This window comes from Poecilia latipinna, unplaced genomic scaffold, assembly GCF_001443285.1.
Source record: "Poecilia latipinna isolate Pla-1442-1.1 unplaced genomic scaffold, P_latipinna-1.0 Scaffold1236, whole genome shotgun sequence".
NCBI classification, from domain to species: domain Eukaryota; kingdom Metazoa; phylum Chordata; class Actinopteri; order Cyprinodontiformes; family Poeciliidae; genus Poecilia; species Poecilia latipinna.
The window spans coordinates 40,878-63,679 of record NW_015113852.1 but is presented as its reverse complement, the minus strand read 5'-3'; the positions used below and the strand labels follow the sequence as shown (position 1 = coordinate 63,679).

General features: G+C 39.3%; 2 protein-coding genes across 3 annotated transcripts; one reads left to right on the top strand and one right to left on the bottom strand.

Annotated features, from left to right (window-relative positions):
• The first annotated feature begins 1,105 nt into the window (after positions 1 to 1,105).
• Positions 1,106 to 13,167, top strand: aadac (arylacetamide deacetylase). The gene is made up of 5 exons (XM_015054203.1): positions 1,106 to 2,051; positions 3,146 to 3,374; positions 3,626 to 3,695; positions 5,956 to 6,127; positions 10,973 to 13,167. Exons 1-5 carry the CDS (start codon positions 1,911 to 1,913, stop codon positions 11,597 to 11,599), a joined length of 1,239 nt encoding a protein of 412 aa, XP_014909689.1. The 5' UTR covers positions 1,106 to 1,910; the 3' UTR covers positions 11,600 to 13,167.
• A 3,656-nt stretch (positions 13,168 to 16,823) lies between these two features.
• On the bottom strand, positions 16,824 to 21,550 carry LOC106960846 (succinate receptor 1). 2 transcript variants are annotated; one of them, XM_015054196.1, is made up of 3 exons: positions 21,453 to 21,550; positions 18,366 to 18,441; positions 16,824 to 18,190 (listed from the first exon to the last, which is right to left on the bottom strand). In XM_015054196.1, the coding sequence occupies exons 2-3, from the start codon at positions 18,366 to 18,368 to the stop codon at positions 17,243 to 17,245; spliced, it is 951 nt and encodes a 316-aa protein (XP_014909682.1). In that variant the 5' UTR covers positions 18,369 to 18,441; positions 21,453 to 21,550; the 3' UTR covers positions 16,824 to 17,242. The 2 variants fall into 2 exon arrangements, with proteins under 2 accessions (XP_014909682.1, XP_014909681.1); XM_015054195.1 differs by lacking the exon at positions 21,453 to 21,550 and adding an exon at positions 19,713 to 20,047.
• Positions 21,551 to 22,802: the final 1,252 nt, after the last annotated feature.

Here is a 22,802-nt window from a genome sequence, read left to right as displayed (position 1 = left end):
GGGTTATTTATTTCCGTCAAATGTTTGATTTGTTCTGCTGGGGTAAAAACCTTATGCAGCTTTAACCAAAAACTGGATCACAAATTGTTACCAATTTTGCAACAGAGAAAGCCTTGTTATTCTTTGCAGTTCAATCGGGAAGATGAAAAGAAGGCTGGTGAAATGAAAAACATCACACTTACAGTAAAATATGGTGGTAGTGTTATGGTTTGGGGCCGTCTTGCCGCTTCAGGCCCTGGCAGACTTGTTGTGATGCATTCATTCTTGAAAACCTTTAATCGTGGTTGAATTGCAACAATTCTGCAAAGATGCCTTGGCCAGAATTCCTCCATTGCACCAATAAAAACTCATTGTAAGTTATTTCAAATGCTTGATTTATTTATTTTACACTGGGCCATGTAGGTTAGGATTTTTCCTCTCTCCTTCATTTAAAAACCTGCATTTTGTGTTTACTTATGTTGTCTTTGACTTATCTTTAAACTGATTCGATGTTCTGAAACAGTGAAATGTGACAAACGTAAAAAAAAAAGGGGAGAGGGGGGAATCAGGAAGAAGACAATTTTTTACACCACTGACTTGAAGGGGGTGATTTTATACAGCATCTCTTATTTTAGGTTAAATGTGTTTTTTTTTTTTGTTTTTTTTTATTGAATTGTCGTTAATTCGCAGAATACAGTTTTCACTTTGGTCATGAAGTCAGCTAGGAGGAAAATATTTCATACAGTGTAGTATTCTGTGTACGAATTCCCTTTTTTTTCCATTTTCAAAGGGTTTCTGTTTGCGCTATGCTAATAAAGTAAAAGCAAGCCAACATTATACTTATGTCTAAATGTTATTAAGTCGTTGCCTCAATAGCTTTATTGCATTACTGGATTTATTGCATTTGGAATGGTCAGGACTTTACTGGGTTTTAACACAATATGAGTTGCTATTCACTTTTGGATTGTAGACTCCTACACACTTGTTTGTTAATTTATTTTTCTTCCTTCAGCCATGGGATTCAGGACATGACCTTGAGCTTTGCACATCCCTGAACCAAGAACAGAACAAGCCGTCACTAAAAGTACAATTATTTACCTTGAGGGAAACTCCTGCTTGCGTTTACTCTTCTGTGTCAGAGTCCTGCAGCTCTTGGCTGCTCTTCCAGCACCATTTTCAGAGTCATGTTTCTTTTGACTGTCAGACCTGCTGGGGGAAATCTAACACCAATCGTATAATTAGCTTGGGCTGCCTCAGCCACCTACACTTATCCGGACATTCATTTAGCGATAGCTGCTCGGTTAGAAGATGGGGATAACCGAGAGCTTCTCTTAGAAATTAGACGGAACCGCGGAGAATCCGACGGGCAGCTGAAAGCGGCGAGGAGAACGCAAGAAACAAGTCATTTTAGATATTTCAGAGAGCGAGTCCGAAGAGCTCACTGCATGGAGTTCTGTTGTTTCAAAAGCTTTCATATCTGCGTAGCCTCTTCGTTTTGGCACAGAGCTCCGTTGCTCTTCCTCTCTAATCCACAAACGATTAGAGAGCACCTGAGGAATTGCCTTACGGGCAAGGTGGGACGGTGCTGCCTCGTGAGCGCTCAACGTGCGCGCCCTCTCTGCGCCACTGACACCTCAATTAATTCCGCCGCTGCACGAGACAGACATGCTCTGCGGAACGCGCGCCGTCAGCGAAGAAAAGCTCCGAATATGCAGGCCGATAAGAACCAAATGACACCAACCACACGCTGCAACATTTAACTCGTCTGGATCCGAAATAGATTTTTTTTTTTCTTTTTCCTTCTTTTTTTTTTTTTTGGTGGGGGGGCGTACGCTCTTCTACGCGCCGGAGTGACTCCTTAACAAGTGCAACCAAACAGTCCGTCCGTGTTTGCAGCTCGCACTCAGTGGCCGGCGGACGCACGCTGTAAGATGAGGCTTGGAAGCATCATTTTATTCGTCGCTTTCTGCTCTTTCACAGCTTATTATGTTTACGAGCCAATTCCTGACAGGATAGAGGAGAGATGGAAACTCATGCTGACCAATTCCTTTTTCAGAACTCTCAGTCACCTGGTAAGAGAAAACTTTTCCTCTTCTTTTAGTTTCTGATATATATTTTTTTTAGGTTACTTTATTGACAAAGCTTTTATCACTAAGGCTTTGCAACTATTTTTCCACTTGCTTTATGTTTTGGTATTCATTATTGTTTCTTCTTTTAAAGCAGGTTAAACTTTGTTTTTTTTTTTCTATTATTATTTTTTGCTGATGTACTCATACTGGTTACACCAGATTATGTCAGATGCTAATCCATGTGTTGTATAGTCCTCACCTGGTCTAATAATAGATCCTATTATGGAAACTCTCCTCCATTTATGAGGGCTAGACACCTGTGGTTTATAATGCCTCACACAGTAGTAGCAAACTGGACTTTTCATAGTTTGCAGTTACGTCTGAGCACGTGGTTATAACATCGAATAATTCACAAACGCAACAAAAGTATTATTTTTATTTCCACATTTTTTTAGCATGTAACACTGAAACATCAGACAACTTTTTCTTTAGATATCTATATTAGAAACATCTTTATAAAGCAACATGTGCATATCTGTAATTTAACATAGATGACAGTGAAGATGTGTGTTGAAGCGATGAGCCATACATAACCACACTTAAGATCGCATCGTTCACTTATTATTTATTTATTTATAAGTCATTTGCAGGCAGGGACAAATGAAGTACATGAAGTACTCCCTTTAAATTATGCGAGGCTGACTGCAGGTTGTGATCCCTTTAGTGTCATATCGTTTATGTGAAGCTGCCAACGTCTTTATTTGATTTCACAGTAAAAATGAGCCCATTTGTATTTTGACTTAAGTTAATAACCAGAGATCTGTTTTGAGCCTTTGAAACAAGAAGAATGCCCCAGTGTTGTTGCTTCAGGCTCGAGTTATCTTTTACTTTTGACTTCCTCTTGGTTGTGATTTCTCCTAAGAGATCTTCAGCAACAGTTGACATCACACACAGTTGCATTCATGTGACTATTTTGTTCCCTATCTGCCAGATTCCTGTCCCAAGCAATGAAGCTGTGAGCTTAAACTTTCTTCATTTTACGGCCGGGACGTGACGACGGTTCTTTTCGTCTCTCATTGTCTGTTTCCCTTTTCCAGGCAGACCTTTGTGAGTCAGCGGGTCTGAAGGACTACATGGATGTGATGTACGTCATTACTCTACTGGAGAAGATCGTACCGGTGTCTGACGAGCACGTCAAAGTGACAGAAGAAAAGTTCGACGGCGTGGAGGTGGTGCTTTACCAACCGAAGCGCCAGGGCGGAGACGCTGGCCTGAGGAGAGCCGTCATTTATCTGCACGGGGGAGGATGGTGTCTGGGAAGCTCCCGTAGGTTGGGTTTTGTTGCATATTCGCAGAGATGAAGTCTTTGTGCAGCCCCCTGATATAGTGTCCTGGGCAACGAGCCACACTGTCCATGAACATAACAATAACTTTATGTTGCATGCTCAGTCTGTTGAATGAATAACTTTATATTTTGTAGGACAGAATCACTTTTCATTCATGTGAGTTAGTGTACAGTTAAAGAAATCCATTCATCTATGAAGGCTTGTCTGACTTTGGGTTGTCTTTCTGTGCAGGCATGAGTCCATACGATCTGCTGGCAAGAAAGATCGTCACTGAACTCGATGCTGTCGTCCTCTCTGTAGAGTAAGTGTTTTGCTGTAGTTTTAGGGAATGTAAACCCAAAAAAAATCCAGAAAATCTCAATATGAAAATTATAAATGGAGCTCTTATTAAGCTACTTTTTTTAAAAAGTATTTCTTTGACTCTTATCTCATTTTTTTTTTCACTGACTTGCTTTAGGTATTAAAAGAGGAGAATATATAGGGAATTTAGTGTTGATTAAAAATGCCATTTTGATGAAAAAACTCAGCAGTAATGAAGCCAAAATGCACAACAAATACATGTTGCAGTTATGTTCTGTGTTTTCTGTGTAGTTATTTTTGAGGTTTTCTATGTTTAGTCCTGTTCCTGTCCTGTCTTCCCTGTTGATTGCTTCCCAGGTGTGTCTAGTTACCTGATTACCCTCCCTGTGTATTTAAGCCCACCTGTTGTCTTTGTCTCTTGTTGGGTCCTCGTCTTCTGTCGTCTAATGTCTGGCCAGTTGAACTGGATAGTCCTGGTTAAGCTTAGCTCTCCTATTCAGTCTTCAGTGCCATTAGTTGCTCCAACATAGCATAGAGCTATGCTGCCTGTCATCCTGGACTGTGTTGAGCTTCCTTCATTAAATCTCAATTTTCACTACTACCTGGGTTCAGCCTGCGTCTCTCCTCACCACCTCAAACCCACTTCGTGACAGTTGCATTCAAGACAAAACCTTTACTTGTAAATACATTTTACCCATAACTCCACAAGTGGCCTTCGTTTTTTTTTTTTTTTTTTACCTTAACCCTTTTAAGATTCTGTAAAAACAAAACAAATCTCATGTTAAGCACCTTTTGCTTTCCAATTATTAATCTGTTAATCCGAAACACAGTCAACAGATTAGCTGTTGACGGTATTTAATGTTCAGTCCAGCAGAAACGGCTGATCTTCTCACATGTTGATGTGTGAAATATGTTTTAGCTGCTGATGGATCCTTTATACTAATGATCAAGCGTTCACTAAAGTAATGGTGTTATTGTTCTTTCTTATTTAAGAAAGGGAATTGAATTGTTCATTTTAACATTTAATATATTTTTAATGTTGTATAAAAATGACTTGGGTGGTTAAATGAGAAATCAGCAGAATGTTCCAGGTTTATTTTATCCAATTAATCGATCCCTCGTCAGAATTATCCACAGAATAATTAATTACCAAAAAATAATTGTTAGTTGTGTCCCTAAAAATATGGCAAACAGAAACTTTTGGGGGTTTTGTCTCTCACTCTTACGTTCACGGTTTGATGTTTTTTTTGCCTAATATAGCTGCTGTGCTAGTTATGTGGATTTCTTTGAAAATTTGAGATTTCCTCAGTGTATTTGTTGTCTTCATCTCATCTCCATAATAGACTTTTTATTGTCATTTGCTCGTATTCTTTTACAATAATTAAACAAATGCTTTTAGTGAGGAAATTAAAGTTAAAATTTTCTCCAGTACGATTCCATCAGTAGTAACAGTAATGGGTAAAGTAGCGTCATCATTAAGGGGAAATGCATATTATTTTCTTTAGAATAGCAAACACAAAAGTTAGACTGAAGCAGACTTTTACAATCTTAAATTAACTCCAATCTTAAAAGTATCGTCATCTTTGCTTGTAAACATTACTTTCTGAAACTTAACATCACCGTGATGTTTCCATTAGCGTGTCATTGACACAGAAGACATATGAAAGTAAGAGGTGCGTTTGTTTTTGGTCTTCTCCCTTCTTGGCATCAGCTCAAGGAACCAAACTCATTGGATTTTTCATCAAACAAAGAGAAATATATGCCTTACCTAAAATATTAGCAGGTTATATCTTTTTAACAGAATATCACTTCAAAAATTCAGAGATATTCTATTGATGAATTATAGTTTGTGATATTATAAGTACTAAAATAGAGTATTGTAGCTTTATAACAGAATTGTTCAGTGGTTAGATCTGTGCTCTGACCTTCAGAGAGTACTTACAGCATGTTCTGAAGACTTTCTTCACATATCCATCTACAACTTCTGTTTACCTCCATTACTGGACAGTTATACAAACAAGCTCATTCTAGTTTTACTTTTCCATTTAATATACCACTCATTTAAAACAACAACTTTGACCACAATGTGAAGAAAAAAGAAAACTCTTTTGCACAGTGACTTATTTGCTTGTCTTTGTCATATTTAACTCTGAAATTTGATCATATTTATGTTTCCAGGATTAAAGTTTTGTCTGTGAGCCTGACCTCCAAAGCCTTTGTTTTTACTGCAGGAATAATCTGTGAACTCTTATCCGTTTCAGGTACCGCCTCGCCCCTGCTCACCATTTCCCCGTCCCGTATGAGGACGTGCACCGTGTGGTCAAATACTTCCTCCAGAAGGGGGTGCTAGCCCAGTACTCTGTGGACCCGGGGCGTGTTGCTGTGTCAGGGGATAGTGCTGGAGGGAACCTTGCAGCGGCAGTCTCTCAGCAGGTACAGAGTCTGTTTTTGAGACTCAGAGTAGGCTTAGATTTGGTTTCTCATTTCATTTGAGGGCACAAGAGAAGGTGGATTTAGCAGAAATTTGTAGAATTTTCCATAGCTAAATGTTGCTCATGGAATTTTTGGAATGTCGGTGAAGAAATGAATATACTTCTGAACAATGTTTAATGCCAGAGAATACAGTTTGGTATGACCTTGACTGGTCAAGAAATTTTTGTAGTTGTTTTAAGCTGCTTCAAAAATGCAATTGATGTGACAAATCAGTCGAATTAATGGTCACAAGACAGTTAGATAATCTATCAAATAATCACTTGAAGGAGGAGTCAGGATTTCCTGTATTACATTAAATGGATGCAAAAGAAAATTTCAGTATATTATTAAAAATGACTTTTTATTTCTAATCAAGACAAGTAAGCTGTACTGGTAATAATGATTATTAGCTCTACCAATGACAGCTAATCACAAGCATTGCCACAAACTAACTCTATTATAATCAACCCACATGAGTTTAAATTAACTAATAAGAAACGCACAACAAGCAAATACTCATTTAGATGATCAATCTACAAACACTTATACAAACACAATTCTTATGACGGTGAATTGAAGATTCAAAATTTTATCTAAACAATTTAAGAAGCTCAAAGGAAGAGGTACTGCATGTAAAAGTATTTGCCGTGACTTGAACTCAAAGTGTGACACTACAGTTAGCTTACCAAAGGATTGTGTTTAAGAAAATAATAATGGATAAATGGCTTCAGACCAGGTCACTAAAAAGCCCGAAGATACCGGTGGAAAGTTTCTCAGGGTGAGTTGCATAACCTTTGCTTTTCAACACTGCTACGATACATAGCGAGCCACAGGCATGAATATGTAAGGCTGTGATGAATGCGATAAGCCAGTGGTGAAAAGAGCTGCACCCCACACTGACTAATTGCATCTTAACACCTAAAATAAAAATATTTATGTTGGGCTATCTGATTGATTTTTGCCAACGCAACTCAAGTCTAGATTTTCTTTTATTGTTCTTCTGAATTACAAAATAGCCCTAAAACGCTCTGAGTGCACACAACACTTGTAGTACTGAACTTTTGCTTTTATTTCCATGTGTTTTATATCAATGGAAAGCTTACAATCCATACTTCCAGAATCTGTAAACTACTCGATAGTGAGTTAAGAGACTAATGTTTTCATTTCAGGTTGTACATATTAAGATGTTGCGTTTCAAGCTATTCCTTGGCTGTTTATTAAACGGGGTGAGTGGTCCTCGGCCTGACAAGGCTTGAGGAACACTGCCTTAGCCTTATGTAATAACTGCGTCAGGACTGCGGCTGTTTTACCCTATTTTTTTTGTCAAACTCGACAAAATTCCTCTAAATAAAAGACAGCATTAACATTCATAGTCTGAAACATTTCCAAGACATTTCACAGTGTTAATATTTTATATTAAAAAAAAAAAGTTCTATTTTTGAGTTGGGGAGTTAGTAAAAGTGAATTTTCCAAACTTTACACCAGTCTAAAAGAGCTTGTATCAAGCAGCCGATGTCGACAGCCTCTCAGCAGTAATCCAACTTTTGCTGGTTGGGGCAGTGCTGCATGTTCTGCTGATTGAAAATAGAAGTGGACAATACCTCATTGCACAAAACAAACAATGTTCTCATGATAGGGAGAAGCAGCTTTTATGGTTTTGAGGCACACATGGGCAATTTGATAAGCAATTAAGCCATTTTTACCTGATATGGGACAAAGCAATCTTGTTTCATAAAAGATAATTACATAATAATAATAATAAAAAAACTGAAAATTTGCTTTAACTTAATAGCATTTGGTTAATGAAAAGAGGACATGCGAATGTTTATTTCCATTAGAGAGAGTTCATCACACAGGAGAAAACTTTAGGCTCCGCAATGTACAACAGGCACATGAACAGACAGAACCGCGGCTCAAGAATAATCCTTGTGCATGCAGGCAGTTTGGCAGATAATCTCCTTGGAATTTAATTTTGTAATAGTGATCTGGGTTGAGGTTTGGGTGAATTCTCAAGTCATTTCCTTGGGCTTTAGTAAAGTTACAACAAATCGCAAACGCCGCACGACGAGCACCGTCTTCGTTTGAAAGTGTGCGTCGCAAAACCTTGGCTAAGAACACGATTTCAAACGGAGTCGTGATGCAACGACGCGTGCGTTTGTAAGTGAAGGTGAAGTGAGCCGTCCTTTCAAGCATTCTCTGAGATCCAAAGCATTGTGTGTAGGAAATGACCTGCAGAGCTGAGAGGTTACGTAGATGACGCCTGTATGTTTTAGGCTCAATGTAGTGCATCACCAGTTACTCATTTATGAAGATAAAGAGGGAGGGAGGTGCTGAGAATCCAACATTGATGACTTGGATAAAGCAAGTGAAACAAATGCTAATCCTGTTGCACAATAGTGGCCAATAACTTAATACCTGCCGATGAAGTAATGCTGTTGGTCATCTTAAATGTAACAAAGCCAATAAAGTAATGACGATGATACGTCATCATTACTTGGAAGCTGAAATAATATTTTATTTGAAGAACACATAATTAGGAGTGTATTTCTTAGGAACAAAATATATATTTTTTTGGCAGTTCTGTGCAGTTTGGTAGTCGTACTCGACTTTAAAATCTCTGCCTGGATGTTTTTTTTTTTTTTTTTTTTGCTTATTTTAATTGTACGCAGTTCTTTAAATGTCCTGTGAGTAAATATATTTGCCCATTTTGCCCATAACAGCTGGAACTTTAAATATCTAGCTAATTATTTCCCCAACATGCCAGAATGCCCCTCAGATTACCGTAGTAACCCGATATTGGCTGGGAAGCGCAACGTATCTCCTTTAAGAAACCATTGGAATTTTTCAGAGAGCACAAAATGTGGCAGAATTACAGTACTGCAAATTTAGCTGGATCGTCGTCGCTCCGTCTAGGACTTATGGGTCAACCTTAAAAGTCTTCGTTGGCGAGAACAGCTGTCTCCTAATTCCAGCGGTGTGAAGGGTCTATATTGGTTTGTTTGCTGATAACAAGCTTGTTCCCACGCAGCTGACGGAACAAAAGCATAGAGGAGGACGCAGCACAATTATTCTTCCTAGCAAAGGCAAAAAGAAAAGTACAGCTTGCATCGCAGCAGGTTTGCTTGTAATAGCTTAATAACATTAGGGAGCATTTTCTTAGATTTGGTGAATCTGTTCATAACTTGGTTTTGTGACCCTAGCTGTTTGGATCTCTTAGTGGAATGTGCCGGAACACAGGTTGAGATCAGAGGTCATGTGACCTACTTCTGTTTGCTCAGTGTCATCTAGCCAATAACATAATTCGGTTTAACTCGCAAATTATTGTTATTGGGCCAAAAAACTGAATTACATTATTAAATAACTACATGATTGGTCTGTTACTTTTGTAATGACCAAATTGTTGCGTTATTAGCGCATATTACCTGATTTGTTGCCACGCGTGCATTTTTATTTATTTATTTATTAATCATGTAGACAAGATTTGTTTTCTAGGTCAAAGGTGAATGTCTTAAGTAAAAAGACTCATTATGAAAAAGATACAGAATGAACAAGGAAACTGAGCTGCAGCTTTAGAAAACCTTAAGGAAAAAAAATCCCCAAGCTTTTTTCTTTTAAGACTAAGAAAGAGGGGCTCATGTAAAGCAAAACAAAGAAATGAGAAGAGGCTCGTGACTTTTGTGCAGTTCTGTTATCCGGCTCAGTATCACAGTGAGAGATCTACAGCTGTGTCTTTGTAGCATCCTCGGACAACATGATGCTCCTACAAAGAACAGTTTTGTCTGCACATCCGTTTACTTCTTATACGTTTGTCTTCCAGGCTGAAGACATTCTTGGGAAAAATCTTTCAATGACTGAGAGGAGTATTGATTGGTGCTTTGTAGACTGGTGCACTCGCAAATAAGTATTCATTTTTACCTGGACGTTGAGATGTTTGGGGCGGCGAGTAGCTAGTAGCTGATCCATTTTGTCATTTAAAAGCTTGTTTCACCGAGCCGGGGGATGACGAATCAGCACACGTCTTCTCCAGAAATCAAACTGAATAGAAAACAATATTTGTACCGACTGCTTTGTGGGATAGTCAAGCAAAACGACAGAAAATCAGGCAAACGCAGCTGTGGCTCATTAAGTAGAGTCATTGTCTTGTAAGGGAAAAGGTTGCAGGGTCCACTGCAGATCCCTCCTGTCACGTGTTGATGTGCCTACAGGCAAAGCACTGAACTCCAGGTTGTACGACTTGAAAAGCACTATACAAATAACTGAGTTAATTTACAGACAACCCAATAGCTACAAAACTGAAAATTTAGCAAAGATAACCAAAGTAAGTCATTGTCAAAGTGGAAGAAAAATTATAGATGTTTTTAAATTTCATGCTCTTAACTTGTTGTGCGTCTTCATTGCTTCAGACAAAGGAAGGACAAAGTCTGAAGTTAACCATTTGACCATGCTGGGATTAATGGAGCATTTCAGAGAGGCGCAACCGTCAGTTGTGATGGTATTCAGAGACAGAGATACTTTAAAAATAAAAACAGATTACTTAACACCAAAATTTACTTTCTGTGCATCAGTGTAAGGACTGATGCTCATGCTATATACAGTCGAGCCCAGAAATATCGATATTGTTGAAATGTCCTTAACTTGTACATCACTACCATGGCAGTAAAAGATAAATGTTTTTTTTTTGTCTCTTTTTTTATGAGCTGTGAGTATCACATATAGGGGCTTCTTCAGAAACCTGCTGTTTTCATCACTGAGTAATGCCCCATCCTTTTACCGACATAGTCTGATTTACTTATGTCTGCTCCACAGCTGCAGAAAGAGTCTGGGCAGCAGATCAAGCTGAGGGCTCAGGCTCTCCTTTACCCCGTGCTGCAGGCGTTGGACCTCAAGACGCCTTCGTATCAGCAGAACAAAGACATGCCGATTCTGCCACGCACGCTCATGGTGCGCTTCTGGAGCGAGTATTTTACGAGCAACAAAGCCCTCTTCAGAGCCATGATGGCCAACTCGCACAACAGCCCCGAGTCGTCCAGGTTGCTGAAGTTCGTCAACTGGAGCGCCTTCCTGCCGGAGGCTTACCACAAAGAGTACAACTACAGCGCTCCGGCCGTTGCGCAGGGAACCGAAGGGGAGGCGGCCGGGACGGACGGGCCGTCCCAGTCGTTCGCCGACCCCAGAGCGTCGCCCTTGCTGGTCCCGGACGCGGACCTGCACTCTCTGCCCAAGGCGTACATTCTGACGTGCGAGTACGACGTCCTCAGAGATGACGGGATCATGTACGCCACACGGCTCCGGGCGGCTGGCGTTGAGGTGACGCATCAGCACTACGACACGGGATTCCACGGAGCGCTGATGTTTACCGTGTGGCCGACTGACTTTCTCATTGCACGTCGCATGACAGACAACTACGTTAAATGGCTCAAGGATAATTTGTAAAAACAACAAAAAACAAAAAACTTTTGACTGTATAAGTGGGTATTCCAGTTTTCCACACAATGCACTAATGTTTAGTTGAATCTTTTTTTCCATGTCGTTTTTAACTTTTGGTGGTGTACTTCTTTGGTCACGCTGTTTTTGTTTAAATATGCTAATTTCATCTGTTTTCTTCTAATGGATTTTGCCTGATTTTGAAACGGTAGTGAACATGTTTTTTAATTTTAAGGGGACAAGAGCAATCTGACACCTGTATCATTATATCATTGCGCTAGCTGCAGACGTAGTGCTTATGTAAAACAAAACTGTGGCTATCATATTAGTTTGATGGACAGGTTATTTTTTTTATTTTACTCTGAACAGAGCTCCTTTTTATTGCTTCCCACCACATGATCTTCCATCAGATCTCGTATTTATTGTATCAATATTAGTCTTAATAGTCAGTAATGCATACCTCTGGAAGTAAAACTGTCCCTGCAGAGATTTGAAGAATTCATTACAAGTCTTTGCGAGCAGGAGAGGATTTTTCCAGATGCTTTTTTGGCCAAAGTTAATATTTATCACAGTATGTACCGCATTCCAAAGACTTAAGTATGTGTAAATTAGTTCAACTATTTGTAACTCGTTGACTTATTTCAGTTTCTGATCCCAAAGATTGGTAAAATTTAATTACGTTGAAAAGTTTTTTTTGGCGGCGGAGTGGACAAGAACAACAAAAGAAAGATTAATTTGACAAACCCTCAAATTTTAATTTTCACTTCCTGCAAGTAACCAATGTCAAATGTTTTGGTTATCTTGCAATATAAGGGCAGTGAATGTTGACGTTCCATATTCCATCTGACTATTATTAAAAAATAAATAAAAAAAATAAATCTAAACATTGTTTGAGAAAAGCTGAGATTGGTGCAGCGATGGGGCAAAAAGAGGGATCGACGTAATGAAGGAATGTGGTAAAGATTGATCATGAAGCCTTAATCTTTAGAGAGCGCCCCAATTTAAAAAGAAGAACTCATAATATGTAGCATCAACATTTACATTAGGCCATATGTGACTCTGCTCACCCCATTCTAAAAAGACTTTTAAGTTTTTACACAAAACCCAGATCTGTTGAAAGAAGTTGACAGAAAGTGAAGCTGTAGCTTAGGACTCAAGTTTCAGGCAGAAGATTTTAATGTTGTAATATATTTATTACCATATATGGTTTTCATATTAACGTTACTCAGAAAGGACGTTTTTGTTGACTAAAGCCCAGTCATTGCAAGCACTGAATATAACTCATTTGTATTTCAGCACTGTTTCAGTTATTTAATTTAATATATGAAATGAATGAACAAGTGTCAGCTTGAGAATTATATTTTTATTAACGTTGTTAATGACAAAATGTCAATACTATCTACCTTCTGCTACTAATAATGTAACTTTCCACATATGCTGGGCGTCGTGTTTTTGTGTCAACACTTTTACGTTCTCGGATGTAAAAATGAGTTTTACGTTTTGTTTTTGCAGTTGGAAAATTTGTGAGCCTCGTGCAAGTTTAATGTAAAATGACAATAAAATCACTTAAGCTTTCACTGCTTAAAAAACTGTTTTTGTTTTTTTTTTGTCTTGTGTAACCACCTGTTTCATTAAGAAAGCATGCTGTACTTGAACAGTAGGAATAGATAGAACATGTGATGTTACTTCATGCCTTTTACAGACGTATATTAAATAGAAAGTTCAGGGATATAAACTGTTATTCAATGAAAGACTCTGACTGCTCCAGGGTGCAGAGTACAAAGACGTACACTCTTATACACCCATTTTTTCATCTTAACCTGGATTTATTCCCATGAAACATAAAGGGATGTTTGTTGTGTTCATGCTTTTGAAATGCGCCTCATGACTCTTCCTCTGTTTCTGAATTCAAACGCCAATGTTGGACTAATAACCATTTTATAAGAGGCATTGCAAGGGAACGGTTGCAAATGAAGTAACCTCTTAGGGATTTTGCATAATTCTTTTAAGAAATTTGTACGCAGTATGTTCATGCAGAATTCTGTAAGCGCAAATTAAACCGATGGAGAAAACATGACCTCATCAAGTCCAACAGAGTACTTCTATCAAAGCCTGAATGGAGATTAAGTGGGAAGTAATGAATGTTAACATTACTCCAGATTCAGTTTGCTTGGATTTCTTGCTATCTATAAAACAACTGGCTTCACAAGGTAACATAGCTGAAGATAAAGCAAAGTACACGTATATTTCCTACGTGTCCTCAGATATTTTTCCGTTAGTTTATCCTTTCTGATCGTTCATAATGCAACTCTCGTGCTTTTCATCGTGTGCTCCAAAAACGTCAGATCAGACATTTTCTATTTGCTTTTTTTTTTTCTTCTTTTTTTCGGGTTGTTGGTTCCATTTGAGATTCCTATCTAGATGCAATGATGGATCATGGTATGACTTGTCCTAATAAAATCAAAGCATAAAGTCCTGTTCATTTTGTTAAAGCTATGTATCATCTTTATAATAATACATTTAGCCCTCTAGCGATCACCAAAGGTCAAAAGCTCAGTGGTGTGACAAAACAATAGCTTCTATAGCTCACATAGATTTGTTTTTTTTTTTTACTTCACCAGTAGTGGAAAATGATTTGGTTTTAATATCGACATGGAAAGCAAATGGCATGACGGGACACATAGTATTTAATCCGACTTCAAGTTGAAATTTAGCACTTGTTGCACTGAGAAAAACATTAACAATAAGAATAAAGACCACTTAAGGAGACAGCGGGCAATTTCAAGGCGTCAAATTACAAAGTCAAATTTCTTTCAAGTTATGTTGAAAGAAATTATTCACAATTTTCATGACAACTGAAGGGGACCACATGACTGTTAACCAAGTTTTATTGAAAACTTATGTTTCTTCTACTGAAATTGCATGTTTTTTTTTATTTATTCAAGGGTTCAAATGCATCACTGAAAGTCCCAAATGTCAGTCATTCCTGTGTATGTAAAAGTCTGGCAGTAGTCATCCAATCTTACTTTAAAGTCAGTCTGTAAAATGTCCTGTACTGACTGACTCAGGCATACGAAATTCACGTGGCGGTCGACCTTATTGGACCGGAAGAAGTTTACAGTAAAGTTGAGTTCATGCCCAAGCATACGTGTGTGTGCGTGTGTTTGTTTTTAAAAATATACCCAATAAATCTACCCCTTAAACACCTTGACACACTTTCTGACCCAGATGTCAACAGTCTACTGCTCCAGGATGTGGTGTATAAAAACATATTTGTACGCACATTGTCTTATTCTTAAGCTGGGTCTATTTCTATGAGAAACCAGGGTGTTTTTGTGCCGTCATTGCACCTGATTGCTGATGCTCCGTCTCCAAATCCCATCTGGTGTGCTACAACTTATATGGCTAAACTTGATTACAACCCATTTTGCAGGTTATGAGTGATTTCTCTATTCCCCTCATCACATGTGGGAGCCTTTCTGTCAAACTTCAGAAACACAGACATTAAGAATGCCCACATAGACAACTGTAAAGTTGATCATTTTATAGATTGCCATCATGATTGTAGAGCAATAGTATTTGACTGAATTCCGTTGTGAATAAGTGGCATTTTATAAAAAAATAAAAAAAAGGGGGGGGGGGGGGGGGGGCAAACAGTAAAGGAAACAATTGGCCACACCAATTTTCTGATTGGCGTGGCCGCTGACCGAACAGATAAGGCACCAGGATTAATCCTGGCTCTTAGTCTGGTCTGGTCTGGAGCAGGCAAGCTGCACAGGATAAATCGCCATGGTAACTTATGTCCGGCTGCTTTTGTGAAACCGAGTGGAGGCTTAATTCAGCTAGGATATCTGTGAAAATCCTGGTTTAGTGAAACAGCCCTGTGGTGACCTGACCGGCGTCTACACAAAATAAATATCATGGCAACATTTGAGGATGGTAACTAATGAAACTACACATCCTCATACTACTGTCTTCCTCATGATAGAGGCAAAGTGTTACCTTAAGATGATCTCTTGTGTTTCAGCATTTGAATCAGTCTTGTTTGTTCAGCTCAAAGCTGCAAAGCCTGCCCAGTGCTGCAAAGGGGTCCGACTCTTTAGTTGGAATTTATAAAGTCAGCTTTTCAAGACGTGAATAGTTCTGTATGTGCCTGTGTCCTACAACCCCAGATAGCGTCTAGGAGACGAGCGAACGCAGCAAATAGTCTTCTGCGAAAAATGAAAAGACAGGATGTAGCAAAAATAAATGAGCCGAATAAAGTGATGTGGGTTAAGTGTCACACCAAACACCTTCACACCGTCACTCCTCAAACTGGAGTAAATTCAGAACAAAAAATTAAATTGAGATCACTAAACCAAACAAATGCTTCATCTGAATAAAAAGTAGCAATCAATAAGTTCTCCCCTACTCAGGAGCACAGAAAAAAAAAAAAAAAAACACACCCTGCTTCTCAATGGAGGTTAGCTGAGGAGGGTACCTTGGTTTAGCAACATGTGCTGCAGCAGCAGCCACCAGTTCCACTGGATGTCAGTCTTTGACTATTTTGAAAACATGATTATGCTTCCATTTTTGACCTGGTTGTGCTTGTAGGATTGCTGTCGGCTACTGGCAGCAGGTTTTCTTCATGCGACCAGTTTCCACGTTACAGCGAAAGAAAAGCCTCAACAACACACCACGTTGCCATCACCACAGGTCAGGAGGGGAATGGATTCATCAGAGTGATATGAGCTGCTTGATTTCTGCCACACATTTTATACACAGCCAAAAAATATCAGTTTTGATCTAAAAATGACCTTTTATTACTTTTTCTAAAGCTTTTTTTGTTTTTTTTCTTTTTTAACGCCATTACCGCCGATACGTCTGTGTTTCTTGGGTTGCTTCTTACTTTTTCTTGAGTAGAGTTTTTAAATATTCTACACACTTCTGCTTATGTCCATTACAAATATCAGCTATCTTGACAAGATGATTTGTTAGATAAAAGTAGTAACAAACTTAACAAAAAACCCAAAATAAATGAATGAATACATGTTTAGTCTTGACTCAACTTCTCTGGTAATATCATTACGCATTATATTACTTAGTACTTATCATACTTATCTGGTGTATTGCATTTTTAGATATTGTGTCACCCTAGCGATTTGACAATTAAGTCCTCTTGATTCAACAAGTGTCAGTGGTAACGGTTTTATAACACATCTTCTTTTAACTGTGTGGTGATAAAAATATTATATTTTATCTTAAAAATGAAAAACCCTTTATTTTTTTCCCCACAAATCCAATGTTTACAAACAAATGACAACACCCTGCAGTTGTTTTAGCTAAAAAATAATATTTTGAAAATTCATATGTTATATACAAATGTACAAGTTCTCTTGGAAATCACCGTGCCTGCTTTGTCTATGTACAAAAATAAAGGGTTATTCCGTGTCACAGGCCACCAGACATAAGTAACATTAAACACGTTAGACTCTAAACATGCAAACAAAGTATGAAAATCATCATGCTTTTTGCCCTTAGCAAAGATGTTGGCAGCCACATAATTTGCATTTTAGAAATAAGTGGTAAGAGTCTGATTTCTCGAGAATCGTGTGTTTACAACACTGTGGTTTGTTTGCATGCGACGATTCAAGACTCCTGTGGTAAACACGGTCAGGCTGACTCTTGCCTCAGCTTGATTTTGCTCCTCACATTTCGGATTTTGGACATCAGAAGCTCTCTGAACTTGTCTCCCATGAGAAAGTAGAAGATCGGGTTAATGACGCTGTGCAAAAACGCCAGCGGTCGGGTCAAGACGTACATGGCTTTGATGTAATCCAGGGAAGAACTGTCAACATGGGCCCAAAGCTGCTGAGATGCGATTCTGACGTTTCTAAGAACGTGGTACGGGGTGTAGAGGATGAGGAACATGACCGTGGCCGAAGCGACAACTCTGAGAGGCCTCTTGTAGGACGTCCTGTGCTGTACGGCTCGCTCCTGCATTTGGAGGAGGTGGAAGATTTGCTGGGAAAAGGCACAAAGTGCGAGCAGAGGGAGAATGTAGCCGGTTACCGTTAACCCCAAGCTGTAGCTCAGTGGGTTAATATCTCCTTTAAGGCTGGCGAAATCCTCGCAGCTGCTCCAGTTCTTTTTCTGCAGGTCCTGCATCAGCAGGGTTATCAACGGACAGACTTCCACGTTTACGACCAGCCAGGTCAGGCCCGTGACGACCAGCGCCGCTCTCGGCCTCAGCAGGCGGTGGTTTCGCATCGGGTATTTTATGAGCAGGAAGCGATCCATGCTGATCCAGACCATGAAGAGAATGGAGGAGTAAAGGTTGACGTGCAGGACGTAGCGGTTTATGACGCAAAGAGCTGGGTCGGTGACGGCTTGCTCGTTTGCGTACAGGTAGGAGAGGTGTGGCAGAGTGCAGAGGAAGACGAGGTCAGAGATGGCCAGGCTGAAGATGTAAATGTTGCAGCTCTGCCACTCCTGCAAGCAAACTATGTAGCCGAGCACGACGACGAGGTTGAGGGGGAAGCCGACGCAAAACTCCAGTGCGTAGAGCGGCGACAAGTAGTATCTCTCCAGCACTTCGTTTAGGTGTGTGGAGTTCATCACCTGCCGCGGCAAAAGGGAGAAGAAACAATGATGAGGAAGTGTCAGACGGAAGAAAGGAAGCAAAAAGGGTAAGCGGTGATTAAAGGAAAATCTTTGGGCTACGAAAGGTCATTGAGGGTCACATAATTCTTGTTTAAACTAGCGTATTTTTTTTATGTGTGATGATCAGACTTACCATTGTGTGGCTCCTGCCGTTTCCGTCGGCGTGAACTGGAGTGAGACAAGTAGCTGGTGCCGCCACTATTTGTACACTGCAGAGAGTAAACAGAAAATACTGCCTTTCATACAGCGGGGCAGGGCGTCTGACTAAGAGGGCCATTAACTTTATGGTGATGAACATATAAGATATTGTGATTAGTTTGCATTTAAAGCGTATAAAGATTCCACAAGCAAAGTTGTTGCTTTACATCTTTCCCGTATTTAACTAGAATGGTGTTGCTCTCGTCTGGTCTCCCATTGCAACTTCCACAGATCATCTGGTAAGGAACTGTAATTTATAGTACAGGATTACATAAATTGAACCAACAGTGACATGTCTGTGAAAATGTAATGTTATTCGCTTGACTACAGGCTTTCTATTTTACTTTGTTAAAGATAAAATATGAATTATTCTGATTTAAGTTCACAGAAACCCAACATGGTTATTTGGAAAAGTAATACGCAGAATCAAGTTACAGCAAGTATCAGATTTAAGTATGCGATCTTCAGATGCGAATATGTTCATCTGCAGATAATCTTAATTTAATCCCCCACCAAACGGAACTTCTGCATGAGTTAATCACACTTCCCTCTGCGGCCGCCTTCACCGAGCTTTGCAAGTCTGATTTTATCTGACACCACGGATAAGTTTATCAGCGCTCGCAGGTTTTCCTAAGTTGCGTTTCTTGAATCGTCCTCGACATTTGCAATACAGTAAGTGCATTTCTTGTGCAAAGAGCAAAACACCACAGATAAACTTGCAAAAGTCAGTCTCTCTGAACATGTCATTGCCTCAGAATGACAAGTCGAATAAGTGAAATTGATTTGTCATGTCGTCAATGCAGCAGTGTAATGTAGAGGGATGTTCTGTGACTATGACTGATGTTTTGATGGTAGATTTTGTAAATTGTAACGGTGGAAGATCATCAATGCCGAGAGACTGAACAAGATTCACTTTTACACTTAAACTGTAATTGGTTGACAGTCTGTGCCATTGTGATACAGAAAGAAAAAGACAAAACGAAACAGACAAAAGGACAAAACAGAAGAAATGGAAACAGGACAATCTCCTTATGGAAGACTGTTCATGTAGTGCTGCAGAAATTACAGTACAGTCTTCCTGTTCCTGTTTGGGTGGCAAACCATTGCCTGATGATATTGGAGTGACGGAAACTGACGGCAGCAGACCCCATTTTACTCTCTATTCTCGTCTTCCTTGATTAAGTGTGACCTTTGACACGGTTTCTCACATTGTTACCCTCCGTTAGTATCACTAGCACCCCAATAAACCTGGTTCAAATCATATTTTTAAGGCCGTACTCACTTCATCCAACTCAAGTTGTTCAGATGTCAACCTTCCACCGTCACCCCTGATGTTCCCCAAGGCTCAATACTGGGAGCCCCTCTTCTTCATCATCACTTACATGCTCCCCCTTATCATGATTCAGGTTTAAAGGAGGACCCAAGTGCAGAGAGCTGAGGGGAAATACTTCCTTTATGAATTTGCAAAACTGAACTCAACAGTCAACCAGTTCAGTTCAGATGGAGGGAGGGGAGTCAACAGAGAGAAGCAGCGTAACAGAACGATCTGGTGGAGAGGTGGATACACAGAGCAGGGAGCGAGCATGACAAAGGAACTAATTAGGGAAACTGACTGCAGCTGGGAAGGGAGTGAGTCAGGCTTGATGAGGTAAACAAGTAGCAGCTGGGGAAGGGGGAGTGAATGGCAGACTGTCTGAAACAAGAACGACACCAGAGGGAAGCCCAAACACTAACAAGATAAATTAAACACCTAAAGTAAGAATCTAAACTAACAGAAGGGATGAACAAGAACGAGAAGGTCATATGAACAGCGAAAAAATTCAAACTTGCTGAACTAATTGAGGGAATAAACTGAGATGAGGAGAAATAAGTAAAACAAAACTGATACAAGAAAAACAACAAAAGCAAGGAGTCCAAACAACCAGGGATGTGACACCCCTTGGTAACATTTTCTAGTAAATTGAACATCAGTTTCCACTGTCTCGTGGATGACACCCAGCTCTTCATAATCCTAACTCCACTTTTGAACCCTAATTTCTTACCAAGTCCCTATCTGAACTTAAAACCCTAGTTCACCTCAAAACTCTCTCAAACGGTAAAAATGAAATTGTCCTCACTGTCAACTTTTATAAAGCACATTTTGTGCCAAATTCTGTCACACCTGACAACTCCTTTGGGGAACTGGCAAAAGTTTCCCCTCACATAACAAATGAAGTATGTAACTTTCATAAATATGTTTTTGACACATTTGTTAAATCTGCCATGATGCTGTAACGGCACGATGTGAGACGGATAATAGAAAAAAATCCATCTTTTCTTCCTTTTCTGTGTGGTAAATAGTGAGTCTGTTCCCTTCTTTAAATCCAAACTCAAAACTCATCTGTTCAGGTCAGAGCACTCTGAGATTACATTGTTCATTTTTACTCTGTGTCTTCTACTGTTAATTGGGTTTTCTGAAAAGCGCCTATAAATACAATGTATTTATATAAAGGGGGATTTTACATGCACACACACCCACACACACATATCCCTACACATGCATGTTTTGTCAGGTTATCTTTGTGGGGACTTTCCATTGTTTTGCGCTCATTTCAACAGCCTAACCCCAGCCCTACACATCACATACCTAACCCTAGCCAAAACTCAATTGATACCTTTCATGTTGCATGTCTGACTCAGTAACAACAGAACAGAAGTGAAAATATCAAGTAAAACTCAAACCCCTGACCCAAAAACAGCATTTCCCACTGGGGACCAGGCTTCGGTCTCCACAGTGAGCAGTGGGTCTCCACAATATAATATGGGTCAGGAAACTTTTCCCCACAAGGCATTAAGTACATGGTACACACACACGCACAAAGCTGAATTTCTTGCAACTATGCAGTCAGATTTACAAACAAAATATATGACTTCTATTGCAATCTTTTTATAGCCGGAAATGTGAACGGTTAGACTTGATAATTTGTATATTGCACAAAAATAATCGAGCCAATATCAACAAGCAAACCAGATTATTACTTACAAAACTTAGCAGTCTTTTGTCCAGCATCCACACCTGAGTTAAAAAGTTTCAGCGCAGACTGAAGCAGCGTCCGAAGTAGACAAAGTGTGAGTCAGACTGATTCTCTGAAATGTTTTCTCTGGTTCCTTCCTCTTTTATAGCGTGGAGTGATGTATTTCTCATTTAAAGGATGTGGTTTTCTACTTGGTCGTGTCGACCCGTTCCAATCCGCCACCAATTGCATCTTAATGGATCAAGGTAGCTTGAATCCAGTTTCATTGAAATGAGATGTCTAGTTCATGTGAATCTTCTCAAAATGAAGAAGATGGGTTTTGTTTCCCCAGAGATGAAGATGATGGCTGAGTTCGGTAAGAGAGGGTAACCCGTAGCAACATGGGTTTAAAGGCCGCTCAGCATGGGAAAAGCCCAATTTAAAAAGATGTATAAAAAACAAGATTCCTTTCGTAAATATTCTGATTTACTTTAGTTTTTTGAGAGTCTAAAGAAACTTGAAACAAATAGGAATTGTTTGTTTATAACTACTTTTTCTTACATTTGGAGAAACTATGGGAAATATTTCCCATATATAATACAGTTCTTTATTCCAAATCAGTATTGACTGAGAATACAACCAAACTTGTTACAACATGTCTTAAGGACAAAGTCACCACATTTATGTCAAGGACATTTTTTTTCAGTCTCTTAGAAAATTAGTGGTCTGACATGGGGTGTGTGTGTGTGAGCAAGGCAACTTGCATGTCTGATTCAGTAACAACAGAACAGAAGTGAAAATATAAAGTAAACAAGTTATGCATAATTAAAAAGGGAAGAAAGCACAGTTGAAAATTTGGAAATGGGGCAAAACCCTGGTTGCAGAGTAATGAAAACATGATGATGATGATGTCAAAGTTATCGTAATGAAACTGAATGAACTAAATAATGAAACTAAAAGTAAGCAGAATACAATGAAACAGAGCGTAACAACAAGACCCTTCTCCCGGCTCTGATTGGTCATTTCTGACTGAGCTTTGTATTTCTTCAATATGTTTAGATCCAGTGAATTTGACATCACCCCATTATGCACACATCTTTTTTCATTGGATTGTCTTGTCTCAAGGAAACTATTTAATACGGTTTTTTTTAAACAATTTTTTTTTTTTATCTTCGAAATTTCAAGCAGACGGATGGGGGTCTTTTGTAGTCACGATTGCGCTGACCTTGGGCAACGTCTGTGGTCATTTTCCAGCGCCGCAAACTGTAAAAACATAAGCTTTTATGGAGATGATTTTTACGTGTCGCATGTCACACAAACTTTGTTTTTTCCAGGGTAATATGTAAAACAGTCTAAGATGTGGTAAGTACCAGATGAGT

Excerpts from the sequence above, each read along its gene's own strand:
- aadac (XM_015054203.1), top strand. The coding sequence starts at position 1,911 with ATGAGGCTTGGAAGCATCATTTTATTCGTCGCTTTCTGCTCTTTCACA. Across the intron at positions 3,375-3,625 it reads ATGGTGTCTGGGAAGCTCCC|GCATGAGTCCATACGATCTG; the intron begins GTAGGTTGGGTT and ends CTTTCTGTGCAG. Across the intron at positions 6,128-10,972 it reads CAGCGGCAGTCTCTCAGCAG|CTGCAGAAAGAGTCTGGGCA; the intron begins GTACAGAGTCTG and ends TCTGCTCCACAG.
- LOC106960846 (XM_015054195.1), bottom strand. Across the intron at positions 18,191-18,365 it reads ACGGCAGGAGCCACACAATG|GTGATGAACTCCACACACCT; the intron begins GTAAGTCTGATC and ends TTGCCGCGGCAG.